A 19742-nucleotide genomic window follows, 5' to 3' on the forward strand; every position below is an offset into this window, starting at 1 on the left:
TACATTTCTATGAACTATCCCTGTCTGCATTTCAATGAACCACTTACATTTCTATGAACTATACCTGTCTGCATATCTATGAACTACCTACATTTCTATGAACTATCCCTGTCAGCATTTCTATGAACCACCTTCATTTCTATGAACAATTCCTGTCTGCATTTCTATGAACCACCTGCATTTCTATGAACTGTCCATGTCTGCATTTCCATGAACCATCTGCATTTTTTATAAACTATCTCTGTCTGCACTTCTATGAACCACCTGCATTTCTTTGAACTATCCCTGTCTGCATTTCTATGAACCATCTGCATTTCTTTGAACTATCCCTGTCTGGATTTCTATGAATCAACTGCATTTCTATGAATTATCCCTGTCTGCATTTCTGTCTATGAACCATCTCTGCCTGCATTTCTATGAACTATATGCATTTTTATGAACCATCCCTTCCTGCATTTTAGTGGACATTCGCTGCCTGCATTTCTATGAACCATATCCACCTGCATTTCTATGAACCATATACACCTGCATTTCTATGAACCATATCTACCTGTATTTTTTATTAACCATATCCACCTGCATTTCTATGAACCAAATCCACCCGCATTTCTATGAGCCATATCCATCCGCATTTCTATGAACCAAATCCACCAGTTATGTCATCTTGAACAAAGTGTGTTAGGTAGAGATAGGGAAATGTAGGGGAAGTTGGCTCTGTTTATTAATATTTAAGAATGGTAAGGCCAATATAAATCAATTGTTTTTCATCCCTTTGTTTAAATAGGGACAGGGCAGAGGGCTCTTATGTATGGCATTAGGGACCATAAACTTGTGTTTATAGACGAACCACAAACACAAACGTAACAATTCTCCTTTTTTACATGTGAAGTTATACATCGTTACTGTAGGTATGAATAATGCCATTTCCTGACAGTGCAGTATGGCACAACCACACATTCTGCCCCTGCAGACTATCATAATTATAAAATGTCCCTTTAACTATGGATTATACATGGCAGTGGCCATTCATATGAATTATTTTCTGCAACCTTCAGAAGTCACCAGAAAGAGAGAAAATACAATAAATATTGATCTTGTGCAACAAGCTCTGCATATGTGGCGGAAATTTAGCAGCCGTTTATGGCTGAAAGTGCTGCACTTCTATTCCTCAGGAGAATAATGATTCGTACCATTACAGCTATTTTCATTAATCTGTTATGTCGATCAAAACAAAATTGCAAATGCCATTGATTCATTTTTATCCAAATAGATTAATACACAAAATAACTATAATGACTGGTGACTTAAAATATCAGGTGGGTTTTCACACAAAACACAACATCTGGTTATCAGCTAATGAGAAATATTACAATTACATAAAGCTAACATTGATTTAACATGTATAACTTATATATTGAAATATGTATAACTTATATATCGAAATTAGCACATTACATATAGCCCACAATGTTTAAAATTAGAATTTTTCTAACACACGGGTTGTTCAGATCTAGGCTTGTTGATCCATCAAAATCTTATTTCAATGCGGATATATGTTCAATAGTTTTCAATTATTAATAATACTTCTTTAGTCTTGCTGACAGTGACCTCCCCTCAAATCAATGTTTTAAATACTCTGGATTTCCAAAATTGCCATTTACAGCTCAGCAAATATTAATATAAGAAGTGATGTACATGTACAAATGATAGCCTTGGTTCATTTACTATATGGAACATAGCCAGCACCAACATCAAAAGTTTTGTAAATATTATACACAAACTGAACAGGCAAAACTATCATTGATTTTTTTTAAAATTGACATAAAAACAAGCAAATATGTGACTTGAACCTACAATGCAGGGGTTCATTTGATATTCCAGCTTTTGTTTTGACATTTTTGTTTCCCCATGGGGGGATGCTTATAATGAAGTGTGGCTCTCAGTAGTGTGAAATATAATATTTCTTAATATTCTTGATGGACAGGATTATATTTTTTTAGCATAACAGTTACACGAAACATAATCTATGTTCAACTGTTATTCAACATGGCAAACAACACTCCTTTCATTCAATAACAGTCCTTCCCACAAAGCTAATGATGTCATTAGCAGTTTCTATGAAATTAATCAACCTGTTAACCAGCAAAACAAGGAGAATCAGAACTCGATTCAAATGAATTAATTCCTGCATGAAAGCGTGACACAGTGGGTTGCCATTGATTTCGCCTCAAGGACTCTTAGAAAGTCATGATCATTCTATCAGACTGGAATATAATAAGCAATAATCTTGCATAAGCATCACATATTAACGACACTATAACGTTGTATAAAATGAACTATGACTATTTATAGACCAGTCCATGTTACAATTGGTATAACATGAATGAACAAGTGTTCATTAACATTGATGACATTTTAAAAGGTCATACATCCATTGTCCAGACATATGAAACTATTGAGCCTTAAGTTCTGAGGACGCCTCCACCATTATTGATCAACTAAAGGAAATATCTGCGACAATCTTATACCGCATGTGAAAATGGATTATTGTGTGTCTTCGCCTACAGAATATGGGAGTTCTCTTCTAATACATAAATATTCCAATGTCACAGTTTTAAATGAAAAGAATGAATGATATTTAAAGGTCACAAATCCACTTTGTGGCTACAGGAAAGTCATGGAATCAATCCCTGGGTATTAGATTAAGGGAATATATAATCTTGGTCATAAATATGATAAAAAAAATATGTAACGACTCTAATTACCGTGTACATCTATATGTTGCTTGTTCAGCATTTAGGAACTTTGGACCAAGAGTTAAGTGAAGGCTTCAAGCACACATAAATGGTTGAGGCCACACAAATGTTTATAATTGTTTACTTCGTTTCTTGGATAAATACCGCATCTATTCTTCAGAAAAGTCTGGTTTTTTTAAAAAAGAAAAAGGACACTCCTATTTAAACCAAAATAAATTAACCCCACAAGCACATTTATGTAAAAGTTATTCTAGTTTCATAGAAATGGGTGTTATTGCATAAATTAACTCATCAATTTAAAACCTTTGTTAGCATTATGACCTCATTGGGTGTGATGGAACTTGCTGCATGTAATTACATGCATACTCAATACCATCAGGCCATTGAATGATGGCCATACCAAGTTATTTCTTGTTCTACTGACGACCAAAAAACCCTAAAGGAAATAAAATTAATTAAGGAAAAAAAAAAATTAAAAAAAAATCTTTTTCATTTAAAAACAGGTGCAGGCAAAGGTGAAATAGGAAAAAAAAAAAATAGGAACGGCCACTTAAAGAAAAGTTAATGATTGTTTTTGCATTTCCTGAAAAAGGGGTGTGGTAAATCCATAAAATTGTACCATATTTCATCTTATTATCATCAGCAGTTTTTTTATATCATGGCCAAAATTTAAGTCTTGAAAGAAACAAAACAATTGTGGAATTCCAGAAAGTTTTAAGAAAATGACAAGCAATCATTAACTACATTAAATTTCATATCAAACAATATCACCTTTCAACATGAGGAGCAATATTTAAGAGGCCCCATGTCTTGAGATGGGATCAATTTGTCCAGTGGGTATCCCAAAACCTAGTTTGCCACTGGTGGCTATTCCTATTTTGGCAGTATTGACCCTTTAAAGATATACCTATAGTAATGCACGAGCCTAAAAGTGTATATTAGTATTCTTTATGATATGCCCTGCCAATTTGCTTTTCTACATCACTTCTGTATCTTTTTTTTATAAAGAAGTCAAATTTAGGCATAACAATAAGTAAATTAAAAAAGTGTAAGCTGGCAATACACATCACCTAGAGAACAACAAAAGTTAACATTTGAAATCCACTCACACCCTTATTTTTAATATTAAATGTTAAAAAATGTAAGAACGTATTTTATTATATATAACTGTTAAATATCGGCGGACAATAGGTGCTTGAAACAGTTTTAGATAGTGGACTTGATATAAAACACATATCATTATACCTCTTGTAAATATTAGTAACATGCTTATGTATATTATTATAAGATTTGTTTGAAGTATAAAGATTTATGTTCTAATTCAATTTATTTTCATAAAAAAACATTCAATTTATTTTCATAAAAAAACAATCTCATGAAGAAATGTCTATGTTCACATGTTTATTTCTGTTCAAGTATAAATATATTTTCTTTTGAATATATTTGTTATCAATATATTTGTATGCATATATAGCTTTATGTGAATAAACATATCTCATTATAACTTCTTTTCAAATAAAAATTGAAATTTTATGTTTTCACATGTATTTAGAAATAAATAACAAAATAAAAATAAGGGTCAAAACGTCTCCGTAATCTGGGGCCGAAACGTCTACAGGATGGGGCCGATTTGGTAAGGGGCCGAAAAGGTAACCGTTTCAACTAGGGGCCAATTCGGTAAGGGGCCGATTTGTCTGGTAGCCAAATAATGTGTTTTGATTATGTGTTATGCTTGATTTGCAAAATAGCATTGCTCTTCCATGGTAAAATATGAATATAAACCTTTATTATCCATTTCAACCATAAAATACTTCACTTATAACAATTTCAATATTTTTAATACACCCCCGTTTTTTGCACAAACCTGTTTAGACATTAGGGATTAATCCCATATAACACGTCTATTATTTTAGACTATTGTACTGATATGATCAGATGTTTGATTTTATATCATAATTGGTGCTTGGTCAAGTGTATTACACCTTTTACAGCCTTTAACTGTAGTCCTGGTTTCAGTTGATTAACCACATATAATATTCATTAACTGGGCTCTAAAAGTGATATACATGTATGCAGGATCTACCATACGGCAATAATGAAATAAATGTTCAAGGTAAAATACATGTAAAACAACAACAACATAAATCTTACTTACTTATTAAATAGCAATTGACGTCAAGCAGAAACGTGTATTTCACGAACACTATTTTGTCATGTATAAAACACCATACGCGTCGTGAAAATCAACATTTTTTCTCAAAATGCAACCTTTCTGGCATTGTCAGGACATAATATATATAACTTTCGAGAAAAATGTTGCACTATTTTCCATGTACATATACAAATTTTCCAAAGGCAGTTGCTGATGCAGTTATAATTCAGAAAATTTATCAAGATCTGTTGCAATTTGCTAAACATACGCCATCTTGAATATTTTGAAGGAAATGAACTTAAGGACTTATGGGTAAATTTAAAGTGACATTTCAGGGGGCCTCCCAAAGGGAAAATGCGAAATACCGCTGGGCTACGTACCACCATTTTTAAGGTTTGTCGACTATTGGAGTTGCGAACACCCACAACAAGCTACTCATACTTGATTGTTCTTTTTTAACATAAAATACATGCAAATTAAACATAAACTCATCACAATAAAATGGAGTGGGCTAAAAGATGGTATTGAAATACATTGTATATGCATACTCAGTATACAAAATAACGATGCGGGTAGATAGATAGATAGATAGATTTATTCGTGCATATATATGTCATAGTAACAAACCAAATATCTCATAAAGTTATAACACAGACTGATTAACAAAGTATTAGTGATGATATATATACTAAAGCACAACATCATTAGAATGCTTTGGATACATAAGTGCGTTAATAAAGATTTAATTCAATGTGACAAATATATAACACAGGATAACCCATTAAAGTTATTCAACTTATTTCCAATGGGGTGAATGGATTTTAGGGTGACATGAAATCCACTGAAAACGTGAAATCCACTCAGAACTCATTCATTTTAATTAGTAAATAAAAAAATCTATACCAATTGCAATGACATTCATTTTCTACATATGCAATATTAAGAAATGAAACAAGTATTAACAAATTGAATTCAATTTAATCAATAAATAATAAACGTGATTTTGTTTATTATTATTATTATTATTATTATTATTATTATTATTATTATTATTATTATTTGTTTGCGTGCGTGCGTGCGTGCGTGCGTGCGCGCGCGCGTGTGCTCCAAAATCGGAAATCGCGAAACATGAAACGTTCAAAATACAGAGCATCAAACTGGCAACGGCTCAGCGAAAATGACAATGGAAGAACTCGATCCGTGTGATAGTCACAAAGCCCATGAGGGCGGCACAAGTTTATGAATATATTAAAAGCCTTAGAATGCATCGACTTATACGGAAATAAGGTATGCCATGGCTGTTAATCCCACTTACTGAGTATTAAAAATAATGCCGACTGTAGACAAAAATTAAATAACAATATTCAAAACAATAACAAAACGGACGCAAACTATTTGTTAACTTTACCATAGTGTGGCGGTCGAGACGAGTAGCAGTAGCCTTGCACCTTTAAACATATTCCCGGCGATGCCGATTACAAGGATCATATATGGCGTCAATAGTAAACTGAAGTGTATGCTTTTAGATGCATGTGGTGTACATGTGTAGGTGTTTGTGGTCATATCTGGGTAATTTTCATATATTGAAAAATGTTAATCCCCCCTTATTGAAACGGGCTGTCTACCTACAAAGCCGTTTAAAATTATGAAAAAAAGAAGAGTGAAACCAATAACGAAGTAAATGTAACACTCCTGCCGCTACACACATACTGAATGAAGCACTGTTGATGAAAGGTGCTTCGACAATGGACCTGATCATTACATTTTCAATGCTTTCCTTTTTTCCCCGTGAATATCTTGGTATTTAACCAATCTTTGTTCATCATTAAGAATCAAAACTTCGAATTATCTCCTCAGAATGTTTACGGTTACACATTGATCAGTACTAAAAAAAATGTTGGCGGTAAGAATGACACACAGACAAACATTTTTACGCTCCACTGTTTTATTCATGGAACGCTAGAAGCAACCGTCTCCTTATAGTTAGGTTACACCCTACTATACATAGTATTTTACGGTAGTGGTTTTTAAAGCCCAACAGCGAACGGTGAGACTTGGGCGAGAGTTGTTAAAATGGCTGCAAGTTGTTGTGGGGTGAAGAAACAGAAACTAAACAATGCTATGCCCGCAGTTTCTTGTAATGGTGGCCCAAGTCACATGAATGGATTAAAAAATGGATACACTGTAGCCAGTATTCATATGTGTTTTTATTGTTTTGACGTTCTCCATAGCCATTTACACAACTATGAACCACCTAGAACCCCGTCTTTCACGAATGAATATTAGTAAGTGGACTCGTCCGTCTTTGTTTACAAACAAATCGAATTTAACAGTCAAAATGTGTTGTTTTAAGTTTAAAGGTAATGGATTTTTTTGAAAGCATATTTTTTTTCTGTCATGTTTTGTCCCAGGAATTCATGGAGTTGAAGAGGAATGTTTGTTTACAAATGTTGACAGCTGACCGTTTCAGTTCAGCCTATTTGATTAGAAGGGGGGTTCACCTATGATTGCTCATAATTATTTAACAAAGAAACACAACTGGAGGTCAATGACTCTGATAAGGGATTCACACAGTGACTAAAGTTGTACCTATAGCATCTTTTTCTGATAATGACTATGTTTTTGATATTTGTTTTTAATAGGTAACATACAGGATAAAGAAGTTGGGGTATTTTCAGGATGAAAATTAGTTATAAGCTCAATCTTTAATGATACAACGCTATGTCCCTTGATAAAAACTAACATCTGTTAAGTGAAGCCTTGTTGATGTCGTCTCTCAGTGCTCTTGTGAATAAATAACAAGATACATGTCTGACAGTGTGTACCCTGGAACCTAATCTTTAAATTGTAACCAGATTGACTTTACTTAAGTATCTGTGTATTGCCATCCACTTCAGCCCGCTGTTTGTCACTTGGAAGCTCGGCAGGGACAAGCGATTACGGGGCTGTATAGGCACATTCTCTGCCACCAGTCTGCAAAGCGGTCTCAGGGAATATGCAGTCACAAGGTGAGTCTATTCCACTGATATCCATCGCTGTGCAGTTAGGAGGCATTTTGGGCCCAAGTTGTTGAACTTTGAATGATATTTGACAGCAGAAATTTAAGGTGGAGGAAGAATTTAATAATTTCTACATAGATGGATAACTTGAACTCTGAGCAAAAGAAGAGTCATGAATTTTTATGATTAAACAGTGTGTGTGTTTTTTTACCAATTTGGGGCATAAACTTGGCCCCATTCCCAAATAGCTAAGGGAAAATAAAATTCTCAATTATTATGTTTTTAATTTTGTTTATTTTTTGGATGAAAGAAATTGAACACAAGTGAGTTTTTGTATGAAAGAGTTTTCTGTCTGTTTTTTAAAGTTTCTTTGCAAAATTGTTATGCCCAATTTAAGACAAAATGATGCTTTTTCTTATCAGACCCAGCCCTAGTCTAAAAAAGATTAGAAAAAAACACATATAATATGAATTAATCTTACATCATTGACCATTTTCAGAAAAAGAGGATGCCTTCAAATGGGTTGTAATAAGCAGCATTATTGATACAGTTTAACAAATCTCCTTCATTTCTGTACTGATTATGAAATGGTACTCATACAAAATGAAATAAATCTTCCTTTTGCATTTGCAACTGACAATTAAGTTATATCTTAAATAAATAGCTTAGAAACTGTAAGGAACAAATGATCACATATGTTATATTTCTATAACATTATCTTTTCATTTCAGGAATACTGTGTTGGCACATTTAAAGAATTAAAAGACATAACAGCTTATTTGAAAGGATAACTTTGATCAAAAGCTTTTCTTTCCAATCAACAGGGTTTCAGATTTCCGGTCTTTTATACAGTGACGTTATTCCTTTTCCGTTGCAGGATGGAATCTCTAGATGTCAAGAAAACGTTCTGAAGAAGACGCTTCTTGATTGAAACAGTATCTTATTGTAATTAATGTAAAAAAATTATAAAAACAAATTATGATTTGCCAAATTTAACTTTTCTTTAGAACATTTCCCTGTCTAATCTAAGAAAATCTTGTATAAAATTTCCTGGATGAAAAAACAGGGGCACTTTTGTCTCCAGTTTGCAACATTGGAATACAAGGAGACTATACATTTCCTGAGTAGTTTGTGAATACTTAGTGTTTACACTCATGCTTTGCTGATGGGACTGCTGAACAGATTTTTATTTAATCATTTACAAAGCCATTAATTATTGATTGATTTTGTTAAATGTGGTATTCAGTAGCTTCTGCATGCCTATTAACACAAAACCTAAGAAAGGTATTATTTACTTTTGCTTAACTGGACAATTAAATCAGCAGCTGGGCACAGCCGGAATATTTCTGATTTAGTGGTTTAGTAAGACAAAAAATACACAAACTACATCTATTACAAAGAAAATGTACTCTGATTCTAAATCATATCATCTTGATATACTGTTATATTTTGCTTACTGAATGCAGTTTATGGTTAATTCTGTTTCAGTTTTCACCAAAGAAGAAATATTTTTAAATCATTTAAAATTGACCTTTTAAGTGTTTCTGTCTCTTTCAGGAAAAAGCATTGTATTGAAAAGTAACATAATGGGTTTGTCCCTGAAAGGATTTTCATATATTCTGAATTATGATACATTATGTACTCTCCATTTTCAGTGTAAAGGAGTGTAAAGGAGAAGTACTCTGAATTTCAGTTTCTGTACAATTAAGTGGCAAGCCATAAAAGGAAACAATACCACATATTATGTACATGAGCATACTACTGTTTACAGGGATTTCCCTCATGCTGAAAACCTGAATCACTGGCGCAATATTCTGGCTGGGGACCCCTCTTTCAAAATAAACTTTTATCAAATAAATTAGAATTTGCCATTGTAAGAGGACCCCATAAATTACCAGAAACCCCTACTTAGTCATCCATGAGAGTCCCAGGACCCCCAGCTGAAATTCCTAGGGAAAGCCCTGTGTATATCAGTATGAGCGTGTCTATGTTTTCTATCTATTTCCAGTGCATTGCGTGACAGTCGTTTCAGTCCAATCACAAAGGAGGAGTTTCCGCGCCTACATTGCTCAGTATCCATTCTCACACACTTTGAGGACGGCCGCGATTACATGGATTGGGAGGTACAATGGTTGCTTTGTATTCATTCATTTCTTCCTTTCCTCCAATCCTCTTATTCTAACATTATTTTGTCTAAACTGCCAAGAAATATATTAGAAGTTGAGGATGAAAAACTCTGCTGTTATGAAATGTTCACTGCAAGTCATTTCATGGAGAAATTAGATGGATTATTAAAATCCAGTCAGGGTTACCACTGCTCAGGTCACAGAATCTGAGAAAATATCTACAAAAACACATTGTTGGCATCTACGAGAGCATACAGTAATACAGTACATTGTAGGTCTCATTTCTGTCAGAAAAACACTGTTCATAATATTTAATCATCTTATAATTCTTTATTGTTTTTATAAAGCAAAAAATATTTCATGATAATAATAATCACTGTAATATGGAAATGGTCTTGTCAACATATGCTCTTAGACCCATAATCAAAGACCCATTTGTTCAAACAGAGATTACAGAACTTTGCACATATTATTGTACAGGTTGGAGTGAATGGTGTCCGTATTGAGTTTGTGAATGAGAAAGGACACAAAAAGACAGCCACATATCTGCCTGAGGTCGCCACTGAACAAGGTAAACGCATAAAAATATAATTGTTAATTTAACAAAAAAATTGTTAGTTTATTTTTTTGGGGTCAATAGGTCAAAGGTCAAGGTCATGATGACCTTAACTAGAAATATTGGTGCTACTGGCAGGTAAAAAGTAAAATTCTAGTTTAGTCCTTTGTTTTCTCTGTTATCTGAATGAAAGGAAGGATTTCTTACTTAGAAATCTACGTTAAATAAATTATACATGGATGTTATGCAAACAAAGACATTCAGAAACATGCATAGTATAAACCTTTGCAAGAAGCAGCTTAGCTTCACCAAAATATATGCTACTAATATGTATAGCATAATCCAATACATAAGTTGTTTCTTTATCATCTGTTTTTAGCTCTACTGGCCAAAGGCCAGAAGAGCTTATGCGATGGTAATGTGTACGTAGTATGTGCGTCCGTGCGTCTGTAAACAATTCATGTTAACACAATACAGCCTTCAGTTTTCATTGTATCTTTATGAAACCTGTACAGTATCTACATATCCATTAGAGCTCGGTTCCTTTCGAAAACCAGCCAGATCAGCCCATGCATGCCTAGATTATGGGCCTTGATAGTATAAAAAATCTGTAAACAATTGCTCGTTAACCTGATACAGCCTTCAGTTTTGATTGTATCTCGATGAAACGTGTACAGTATCTGCATATCCATAAGAGCTCGGTTCCTTTCGAAAACCAGCAAGATCAGCCCATGCATGCCTAGATCATGGGCCTTGATAGTATAAAAAATCTGTAAACAATTGCTCGTTAACCTGATACAGCCTTCAGTTTTGATTGTATCTCGATGAAACGTGTACAGTATCTACATATCCATTAGAGCTCGGTTCCTTTCGAAAACCAGCCAGATCAGCCCATGCATGCCTAGATTATGGGCCTTGATAGTATAAAAAATCTGTAAACAATTCATGTTAACACAATACAGCCTTCAGTTTTGATTGTATCTCGATGAAACCTGTACAGTATCTACATATCCATTAGAGCTCGGTTCCTTTCGAAAACCAGCCAGATCAGCCCATGCATGCCTAGATTATGGGCCTTGATAGTATAAAAAATCTGTAAACAATTGCTCGTTAACCTGATACAGCCTTCAGTTTTGATTGTATCTCGATGAAACGTGTACAGTATCTGCATATCCATAAGAGCTCGGTTCCTTTCGAAAACCAGCAAGATCAGCCCATGCATGCCTAGATCATGGGCCTTGATAGTGTAAAAAAATCAGTGTGTCAGTAAACAATTGCTCGTTAACACGATACAGCCTTCAGTTTTGATTGTATCTCGATGAAACTTATACAGTATCTACATATCCATAAGAGCTCGGTTCCTTTCAAAAACCAGCCAGATCCGCCCATGCATGCCTAGATTATGGGCCTTGATAGTTTAAAAAAATCAGTGTGCCAGTAAACAATTCCTCGTTAACACGATACAGCTTTCAGTTTTGATTGTATCTTGATGAAACCTGTACAGTATCTACATATCCATTAGAGCTTGGTTCCTTTCGAAAACCAGCCAGATCCGGCCATGCATGCCTAGATTATGGGCCTTGATAAGATAAAAATCATGTAAACAATTGCTCGTTAACACTATACAGCCTTCAGTTTTGATTGTATCTCGATGAAACTTATACAGTATCTACATATCTATAAGAGCTCGGTTCCTTTCAAAAACCAGCCAGATCCGCCCATGCATGCCTAGATAAGGGGCCTTGATAGTAAAAAAAATCCGTATGTCAGTAAACAATTGCTCGTTAACACAATACAGTCTTCGGTTTTGATTGTATCTCGATGAAACTTGTACAGTATTTGGATATCCATAAGAGCTGGGTTCCTTTCGAAAACCAGCTTGATCTGCACATGCATGCCTAGATAATGGGCTTTGAAATGATTAGATTATGGGCCTTGATAGTATAAAAAATGCCATTATGTAATAAATCCTTGCGAACATGATACAGTCTTCAGTTTTGATTATACAGATACCCATAAGGGGTTGGTTCTTTTCGAAAACAGTGATGTTGACCACACAAACCCAGCCAGTAGAGCATAGGCCCTTTTGGGCCTCTTGTTTATTGTAGTCGTTCAGAAACTCTAAAATTGGCCATAACTTAAAAACGGTTTAAGATATACAATGACACTTAAAGCAGTGTAGCTGCACACATGTTTTTTATGAGAATTTACATTTGTGAAACGTCTGATATCTCTGGCCTTTAATGTTGAGTTATGTTCCATAATAGAACAACATATAAATGTTGTCATCGGCTTGTGTAGCTCTTGTTTTGCAATGCTTTCTTCCCATATGTATGATACACTTGCAGGTTGGGATCGTGTGCAGACTATAGACTCTCTACTCAGGAAGGGGGGCTACAAAGGCTCCCTTAACAATGAAATACGCCGCAGTATACGGCTGACACGGTATCGTAGTGAAAAAATCACCTGTAGCTACGCGGACTATATAGGCCACCGCACTAATAGCCACGCATGACGACACGATGTACAGTCCCGGTACAGGCAGATTCCAATTTGACGTCCAGTTCTTGTGATCTTCATTTTAGGGCATGTGATCTGTTTCATTTTAGGACACATTTTCCACTTCATGTACAACAGGTTGTCCACAACACTTTAGGACATGTTACACTGCTCATTTTATTACAAAGTCATGTAATCTTTCTCATGTTTATATGATAATGTGACCAGCATTATGTCCTATTTTTAGAAATTGTTGACCTAATTTTTAAAAGATTTACCAGTAAAATTCAATTTAGGACATGCCATCCTATTTTTAAGATGGATGATCCTAATTTTAGGACTACTATCCCTGATTTTAGAACATACTTCTAATTTAAGGACATTGATATTTTTGGGAGCATAAAACCATTTTTACTCTTTAAATGATGAAATTCCATTTTACATGAATTAAATGCAAACACACTGAGTGCATGCGGTTTGTCAGAACAGTTGACTACTTGCTCTGTACATATTGTAATTCTATAAAAGGTTTTAACATAATTAAAAGTTTGGCTCATATTTTAGACTTTTAGAATGTTTTCTTATGACATTATGTTCAGAGAAAATGTTGATTAATGATATTATTAGTCTTTAATCTTTGTTTCTAAATTTGATATGTTGTGTGTAAAAAATAAAAATGAATACCATAAAATATATAAAAAAAAGGAAAAAAGAGAATGAATATGACATTTAAAAAAAGTATGCTGAAATATTAAATTAAAAAATATTAGTTCAGATTTTTGTGTGTAAAATGTAAAAAAAAAATCAGATTCTTTGTTGGGAGTTATATTGTTTGTGGTATTCTATTCCTCAGTATGTTATCTTAGATTTATTCTGTGTGTATGTGTTGTTGATAATAAGTGTATGAGATAGAATTTTACCTAACAATGTAATGAAGAAACATTTTTATTATTTTCACTTAAAACCCTCAGAAGAAATATTTCCATGCATAGTGATATACTGAATCTATTTTTTTCTTTTATATATAAAGTGGGTTTGTATTTAATTGTTGAAACCATTAAAAACCATTGTGGAAAACTGTGGTCAAAAGTTTAATATTTTGAATAGATCTTAATGAAAGGGAATTTTAAAATTGTAACTTTCAAATTCTTTGTTGATTTAATCAGTACAACTAAAGTATGAGGTAACGAAACAATAATCCCAGCTCAGGTCTAAGAAATTATCAAGATTATCACAAAGAATATTAAGATTTTCATTTTTGTACAACAAAGAAATGTAAATAGATCAGAACTATACAGTTTGATAAAGTCAATGTAAAGTGAACATGACTGCGCTGAATAAAAATAACATTTGAAAGCCATCAGGCAGTATTTTAGAAGTTATCAAGGAACTTGAATGGTGTCAGGCTGTATTGTGATTGTTATGAATTGATTCATGTGACGTGCATCATACATTTCCTTCTCCATGTGTTTGTGGAGTTATTCTTACAAGTTTTGCCACCATCACTTAGAAGTTCATTGTCCATATTTTCTACATTACGTTTTCTGCCTTTTAGGGACTGTACTTGTTTAGGCTATTTATAGATTATTACAATTCATGTATACATAAATTCATACTATTGATCAACCAGGAAGATTGCAGGTGTTTGTATTGCATTTATATGTGTTGTAAGTACAGCGCCAAACCATGTATTAAGGAGTAGTATTAAAAATAGTGAAGCCGATTTTCCATATTCAGTCTGTTCATGACTGATAAATGTTGGGTACATTTGAAATAAGTTGGTAATATGATCTTAAACTGTTTGGTTATCTGATTCACAGCTATTGAATTTAATTTGCCTGCTGACCCCATATTTTTTTAGTATCAATAGAAAAGTTTGAATATGTATAGAAAAAAATAGGTAAAAATTATTCCAAAAAATAACTTTTGCATGAAAACAATATATATTGGGACATCATTTTATTACCAGAGACTATCAATTATAAGGGTCACATGATATCTAGCGGAAAACTCCTAGTAAAACCCTGACATGAGGCCATTGAGCATAAATTAAAGTTGAACATTGTGGTTATGGAAATATTTGAAAACAAGCTGATGGGTCAAATACCTTAATGGTACATTCTGTCATATAATACACCACCTGTGAATTTGTTGAATAGATGTTCTGCATTTTACACACATAGGCTTAAAGTTCATTGATAAAACTCTTGACAATTTACGAGTTGCAAATGTCTTTACTGATATTATTGAATTGTTTTAGCGTCTTGAACACATGCTTTTTATACGCCCATCTTACGATGGCCGTATTATGGGAACACCCATGGCGGGCGGGCGGCGGGTGGGAGGGCGGCTCCACAATGTTGTCCGCTCTCTAACTTGAACATTTCTCATCCAATTTCCACCAAACTTCATGAAAGTGTTTGTTGGTGAAATATCTAGGTCAAGTTCGATAACCAGCCAAATCGCTTTAGGCACTCCAGAGTTATGGCCCCCTGAATTTGTCAAAATTGGCCATTTTAGCTTTGTCCGCTCTCTAACTTGATCATTTCTCATCCAATTTCCACCAAACGTCATGAAAGTGTTTTTTGGTGAAATATCTCGGTCAAGTTCAATAACCAGCCAAATCGCTTTAGGCACTCCAGAGTTATGGCCCCCTGAATTTGTCAAAATTGTCCATTTTAGCTTTGTCCGCTCTCTAACTTGAACATTTCTCATCCAATTTCCACCAAACTTCATGAAAGTGTTTGTTGGTGAAATATCTAGGTCAAGTTCGATAACCAGCCTAATCGCTTTAGGCACTCCAGAGTTATGGCCCCCTGAATTTATCAAAATTGGCCATTTTAGCTTTGTCTACTCTCAAACTTGAACAGTTTTTATCCGAATTTCACCAAACTTGTTAAAGTATAATTTTAAAGAAAATACTTTTTATGACATCATTCGGAGTTCATTTTTAGTTTTACTTTTTCTGTGACTTAAGCCTGATTTAATTGATGAACAAAAATTAATAACTTTGTTTGACTTAGCAATGATAGATGTGTACACTTTTGAATGGGATGTTCTTTGTGAAATATGTAATGTAATTTGACAACTTAGTCTAGTACAATCAGTGATGGTGTCCTGGTGATGATCGTGTGACAACATTACTGTGATGGGATTAATATGAAATATAACTAAAGGTTGTGAAGTAAGCATGTACCCTTGTCAACAAATAAAGCCAGTGCAAGTAACTTTACATGCAAGAAATGGCTACACATTAATTCACCAACAGCCTTCCATTCAAGGTAGAGTTCCTGACCTTCACTAAGGGTTAAATACTCCTAGCATGATGTAAATTACAACTCAGAGCAGCTACTCTTTACCTGTGCCAGGGCTTCCATTAAAAGAAGTTTGGAAGTATATTTCTCCCTAGAAATTGGTTAAAACTTCCAAAATTGAGTCCTAGGAACAGCAAAAACTTCCATAATTTTGAAGAAAACTTCCAAAATTGAAAGCTTGGAAGTCAAAATATCAAAACCTGGTGTCAATATTACTTTTATGATCACAATTTCAATTAGTCTTGAAGTAAATTATTTATTATAATATAAATCTGAATTTGGCAAGTTACAATTGAATAATATTTGATTTTTTAAAAACTAGTTGAAAAATAGTGGGAAAAAATAAATGTATAATTTGTGAGACTTAAACTTCCAAATTTCAGTGAAAAACTTCCGAAATTGATTGACAGGAAGTCCATACTTCCAGTTTTAAATTCTTAATGGAAGACCTGCTGTGTACAATCCTACATGCCATATGCTCCAGCAAGGGATGTCCACTGGATTTTCACTCATCCTACCCACAACCCCCACAGGAGGTGAATATCCCCCAGAACTTGTATAAAGAAATATTGGGCTTGTGAATGGGAAGAATTCTTTGCACAATACATTTTTTGCTTTATATATACTCGATTCAGTGCTTTTTAGTCAAAAAAAGATTTGCCAGTAGAACAAAATGAATGATGGTCAATGAAAATCCTCGCAGTTAAAGGCAAAATCCGTTTAATCTGAGCTAAAGTGCCTGGGAAGACTACTTGAGGTATGGCATGTATGCACAATGCAATCATTTAAAGCTAAGGAAAGTTGAACTATGTAATTTCAACAGATTCCATGGCTTTATTTATGTAGGGATATTTATTTCTTATCCTAATAATGACAATAAGTATCTGCAACCATTGCAGTAAAGAGTAGAATTACCACTGAAAGTTTATGGAATATTGTAATGTAAAGGAAACATGGTTGTAGACCTAAATGTCTGCGGGGTATCACCAATGTATTGAAGAATGTACTGAAACAATTTTATGTTATTAACAACTTCGTATGCCACATGTTTTATATAAAACAATATTAATCTCATCCTGCCAGACATGCATGTTTTCTGCCTAAGACATTTGTTTGACAATATAACAAAGCATTAATATTCTTTTTTTTGCTACAGAGTGAATCTTGTTTGTAAAGAGTAACCCAATTTATGTTCATAAGGGGTGATTTCTTTTGGCACTGACTTTAGACTTGTTTAATTGATGTCATACACTCACTATACATATTTCATTCGGTGATTTTCACAACTATTTTCATAATATAAATATTTAATAGTATACAGATATATACAGTCTTGGACATAAAAGATTGCCTAGATATTGTTCATCTTTGAATCAAAGTTGTAAATATTAGCTTTTATAATAATATCAGTTTTATATGGCTACATGAATTTGGTACATGGAAATAATATGAATAGCTAATACAATACACTTAACACATACCAGAGTTCCTGATTAATGCAAGGTGTTTTTTTTTATTAGCTTGCATGATTTTTGAAGAAAGTGTTGGGTAATTGAAAAAGCTTTGTTTTCGTTGTCGGCACTGGCATGCACAAACTGTTACCTTGGCTTTTACTTAAACATATTTATGTTAGACATTTCATGACACATTGGACACCGGTTAGTAGTGACAATATTCACGTATGCCGCAAGGCCCATAACTCTTTATTTCACAACTGGGTCACATTTGAGTTATGTCCCTTGATCACTTGATAATTATAACAACAACAACAGACGAGCATAGACATCCTCTTACTTAAGTATTCTATTCAAATGAATTACATCTCTTAAAGGAAGTCTTAAAAACAACAACAAATTTTATCAGCTTACTGCATTTCAACTTTTTTCATAGGACACAGAATTTACATCTTTCAATTTAATTAAGCTGCTTCTGAGAGAAATATCATCATTTTATAGAAATACTTCTTTTCATTTATCAGAATGTTTTTTTATTGATTTAAGTTACTTGCCTTATTATTGACTGGGACCAGGCATAAGGTTACATATAACTATTTTTTTGCTCAGGGGCTTAAAAACAACAGTGACATACTGATGAGACATATTGTTAATGTTTAAGTTTCAGCAGCACTTCATGGAATATTTCCCATTTAAAAGTTACAACAATGCCGATAAAAAAATCAAACCATCAGCCATATGTAATAAGTACATTATTTTCTACCGCGTGTCATCCATTGAAACCAATTATTGCAGTACTTGTAATCTTTATTTAGAATCAAGAATTAAGCCTAGTTTCCTGAAAATCCTCCAGTATTGACTCGACTGAGTACACTTTTGTTTAAATCCTGAATACTATAAATGGAAAGGAAATATATTTTGGTCATTTCATATTTTGATATATATCTTATTTTCAATATTTCTTAACAAAAAATTGTGTGTACTACCTTTATAAGGTATATAGATATGCGAAAAAACAGTTGAGTTTGACTTCAAATATATGTGTTACAAGTATAATTCTAAACTGTCACACAGTAAAAAGCATGCATGATAGGCTGTTGGTTATCAATCTCCTACGCAGTAATCTCACCATGACAAGCAGACTAGATTTCTGCCACCATGACCAGTATGAGTGAGTATAGCTGGATTTCAGCTATATAAACTTTATATAAACCTTTTTTTAATTTTTTTTTTTTTCTCTTTGCTTGGATAGTTTTTTTATCAAATTTCAATTATTCAAGGTACTTAAATATAAAAAATACAAAATAAAGATAATTTACTTAGTATCTATGGTCACGTTATTTGCATGGTGGCAGTAAGTACTGTTCATGTAAGGGAGGTAACACTGCGTGTAGTCGAGTGGAAACACGACTTGAACATCTTTTTTTGTGAAATTGAGGTCTAGTGCCTTTGCAAATGGTTGGAACATATAAACATTATTTCTCAATAACACCTTGCATGGTGATAAATTTCAGTGAGTGGGTTAAAAGACTGAGCAGTTTTTAGTTGTATATAATATGTTGTATGCTTGTTGATGAAAGTGGTCTGAGCATGTCTTTTTGATATTATGTATTCTATATAAAATAAATGCATTGAAACAGGTATTGTTCTTTTTATTTCCAAGTAAGTAAGCAGAAAGACATGAAATGAGAAATGCTTTTATTACTGTTTATTTTGTTTATTAGCCAACATGGTGATTTGTATATGGCCACTGTGGAATACAAAGGCCTGAAATTGTGCTATTACTTGGCGTTTCTAAAATGCACATTAATGAACATAATCATAGTTAATGCTGCGGTTCATATTTTAAACGTCCTGCCATATTTAATATATCCTCCAAATTATAG

General features: G+C 33.5%; 2 protein-coding genes across 3 annotated transcripts in view; one reads left to right on the forward strand and one right to left on the reverse strand.

The window, feature by feature from the left end:
* The window catches only part of LOC128218986 (fibronectin type-III domain-containing protein 3A-like), a 78366-nt gene extending 73184 nt beyond the window's left edge, over positions 1–5182 (reverse strand). For both annotated transcript variants that reach the window (XM_052926774.1, XM_052926773.1), the window contains exon 1: positions 4912–5182. The gene's annotated coding sequence lies outside the window, so the exon portion shown is untranslated. The remainder of the gene's footprint in view (positions 1–4911) is intronic.
* A 1785-nt stretch (positions 5183–6967) lies between these two features.
* Positions 6968–19497, forward strand: LOC128219869 (nuclear protein AMMECR1-like). Its single transcript, XM_052928002.1, has 5 exons — positions 6968–7193; positions 7806–7916; positions 9916–10030; positions 10514–10604; positions 12938–19497. The coding sequence occupies exons 1-5, from the start codon at positions 6982–6984 to the stop codon at positions 13102–13104; spliced, it is 696 nt and encodes a 231-aa protein (XP_052783962.1). The 5' UTR covers positions 6968–6981; the 3' UTR covers positions 13105–19497.
* Positions 19498–19742: the final 245 nt, after the last annotated feature.

This window comes from Mya arenaria, chromosome 15 (assembly GCF_026914265.1).
Source record: "Mya arenaria isolate MELC-2E11 chromosome 15, ASM2691426v1".
Classification (NCBI taxonomy): domain Eukaryota; kingdom Metazoa; phylum Mollusca; class Bivalvia; order Myida; family Myidae; genus Mya; species Mya arenaria.

Excerpts from the sequence above, each read along its gene's own strand:
- LOC128219869 (XM_052928002.1), top strand. The coding sequence starts at position 6,982 with ATGGCTGCAAGTTGTTGTGGGGTGAAGAAACAGAAACTAAACAATGCT. Across the intron at positions 7,194-7,805 it reads TCTTTCACGAATGAATATTA|CCCGCTGTTTGTCACTTGGA; the intron begins GTAAGTGGACTC and ends CATCCACTTCAG. Across the intron at positions 10,031-10,513 it reads GCGATTACATGGATTGGGAG|GTTGGAGTGAATGGTGTCCG; the intron begins GTACAATGGTTG and ends ATTATTGTACAG.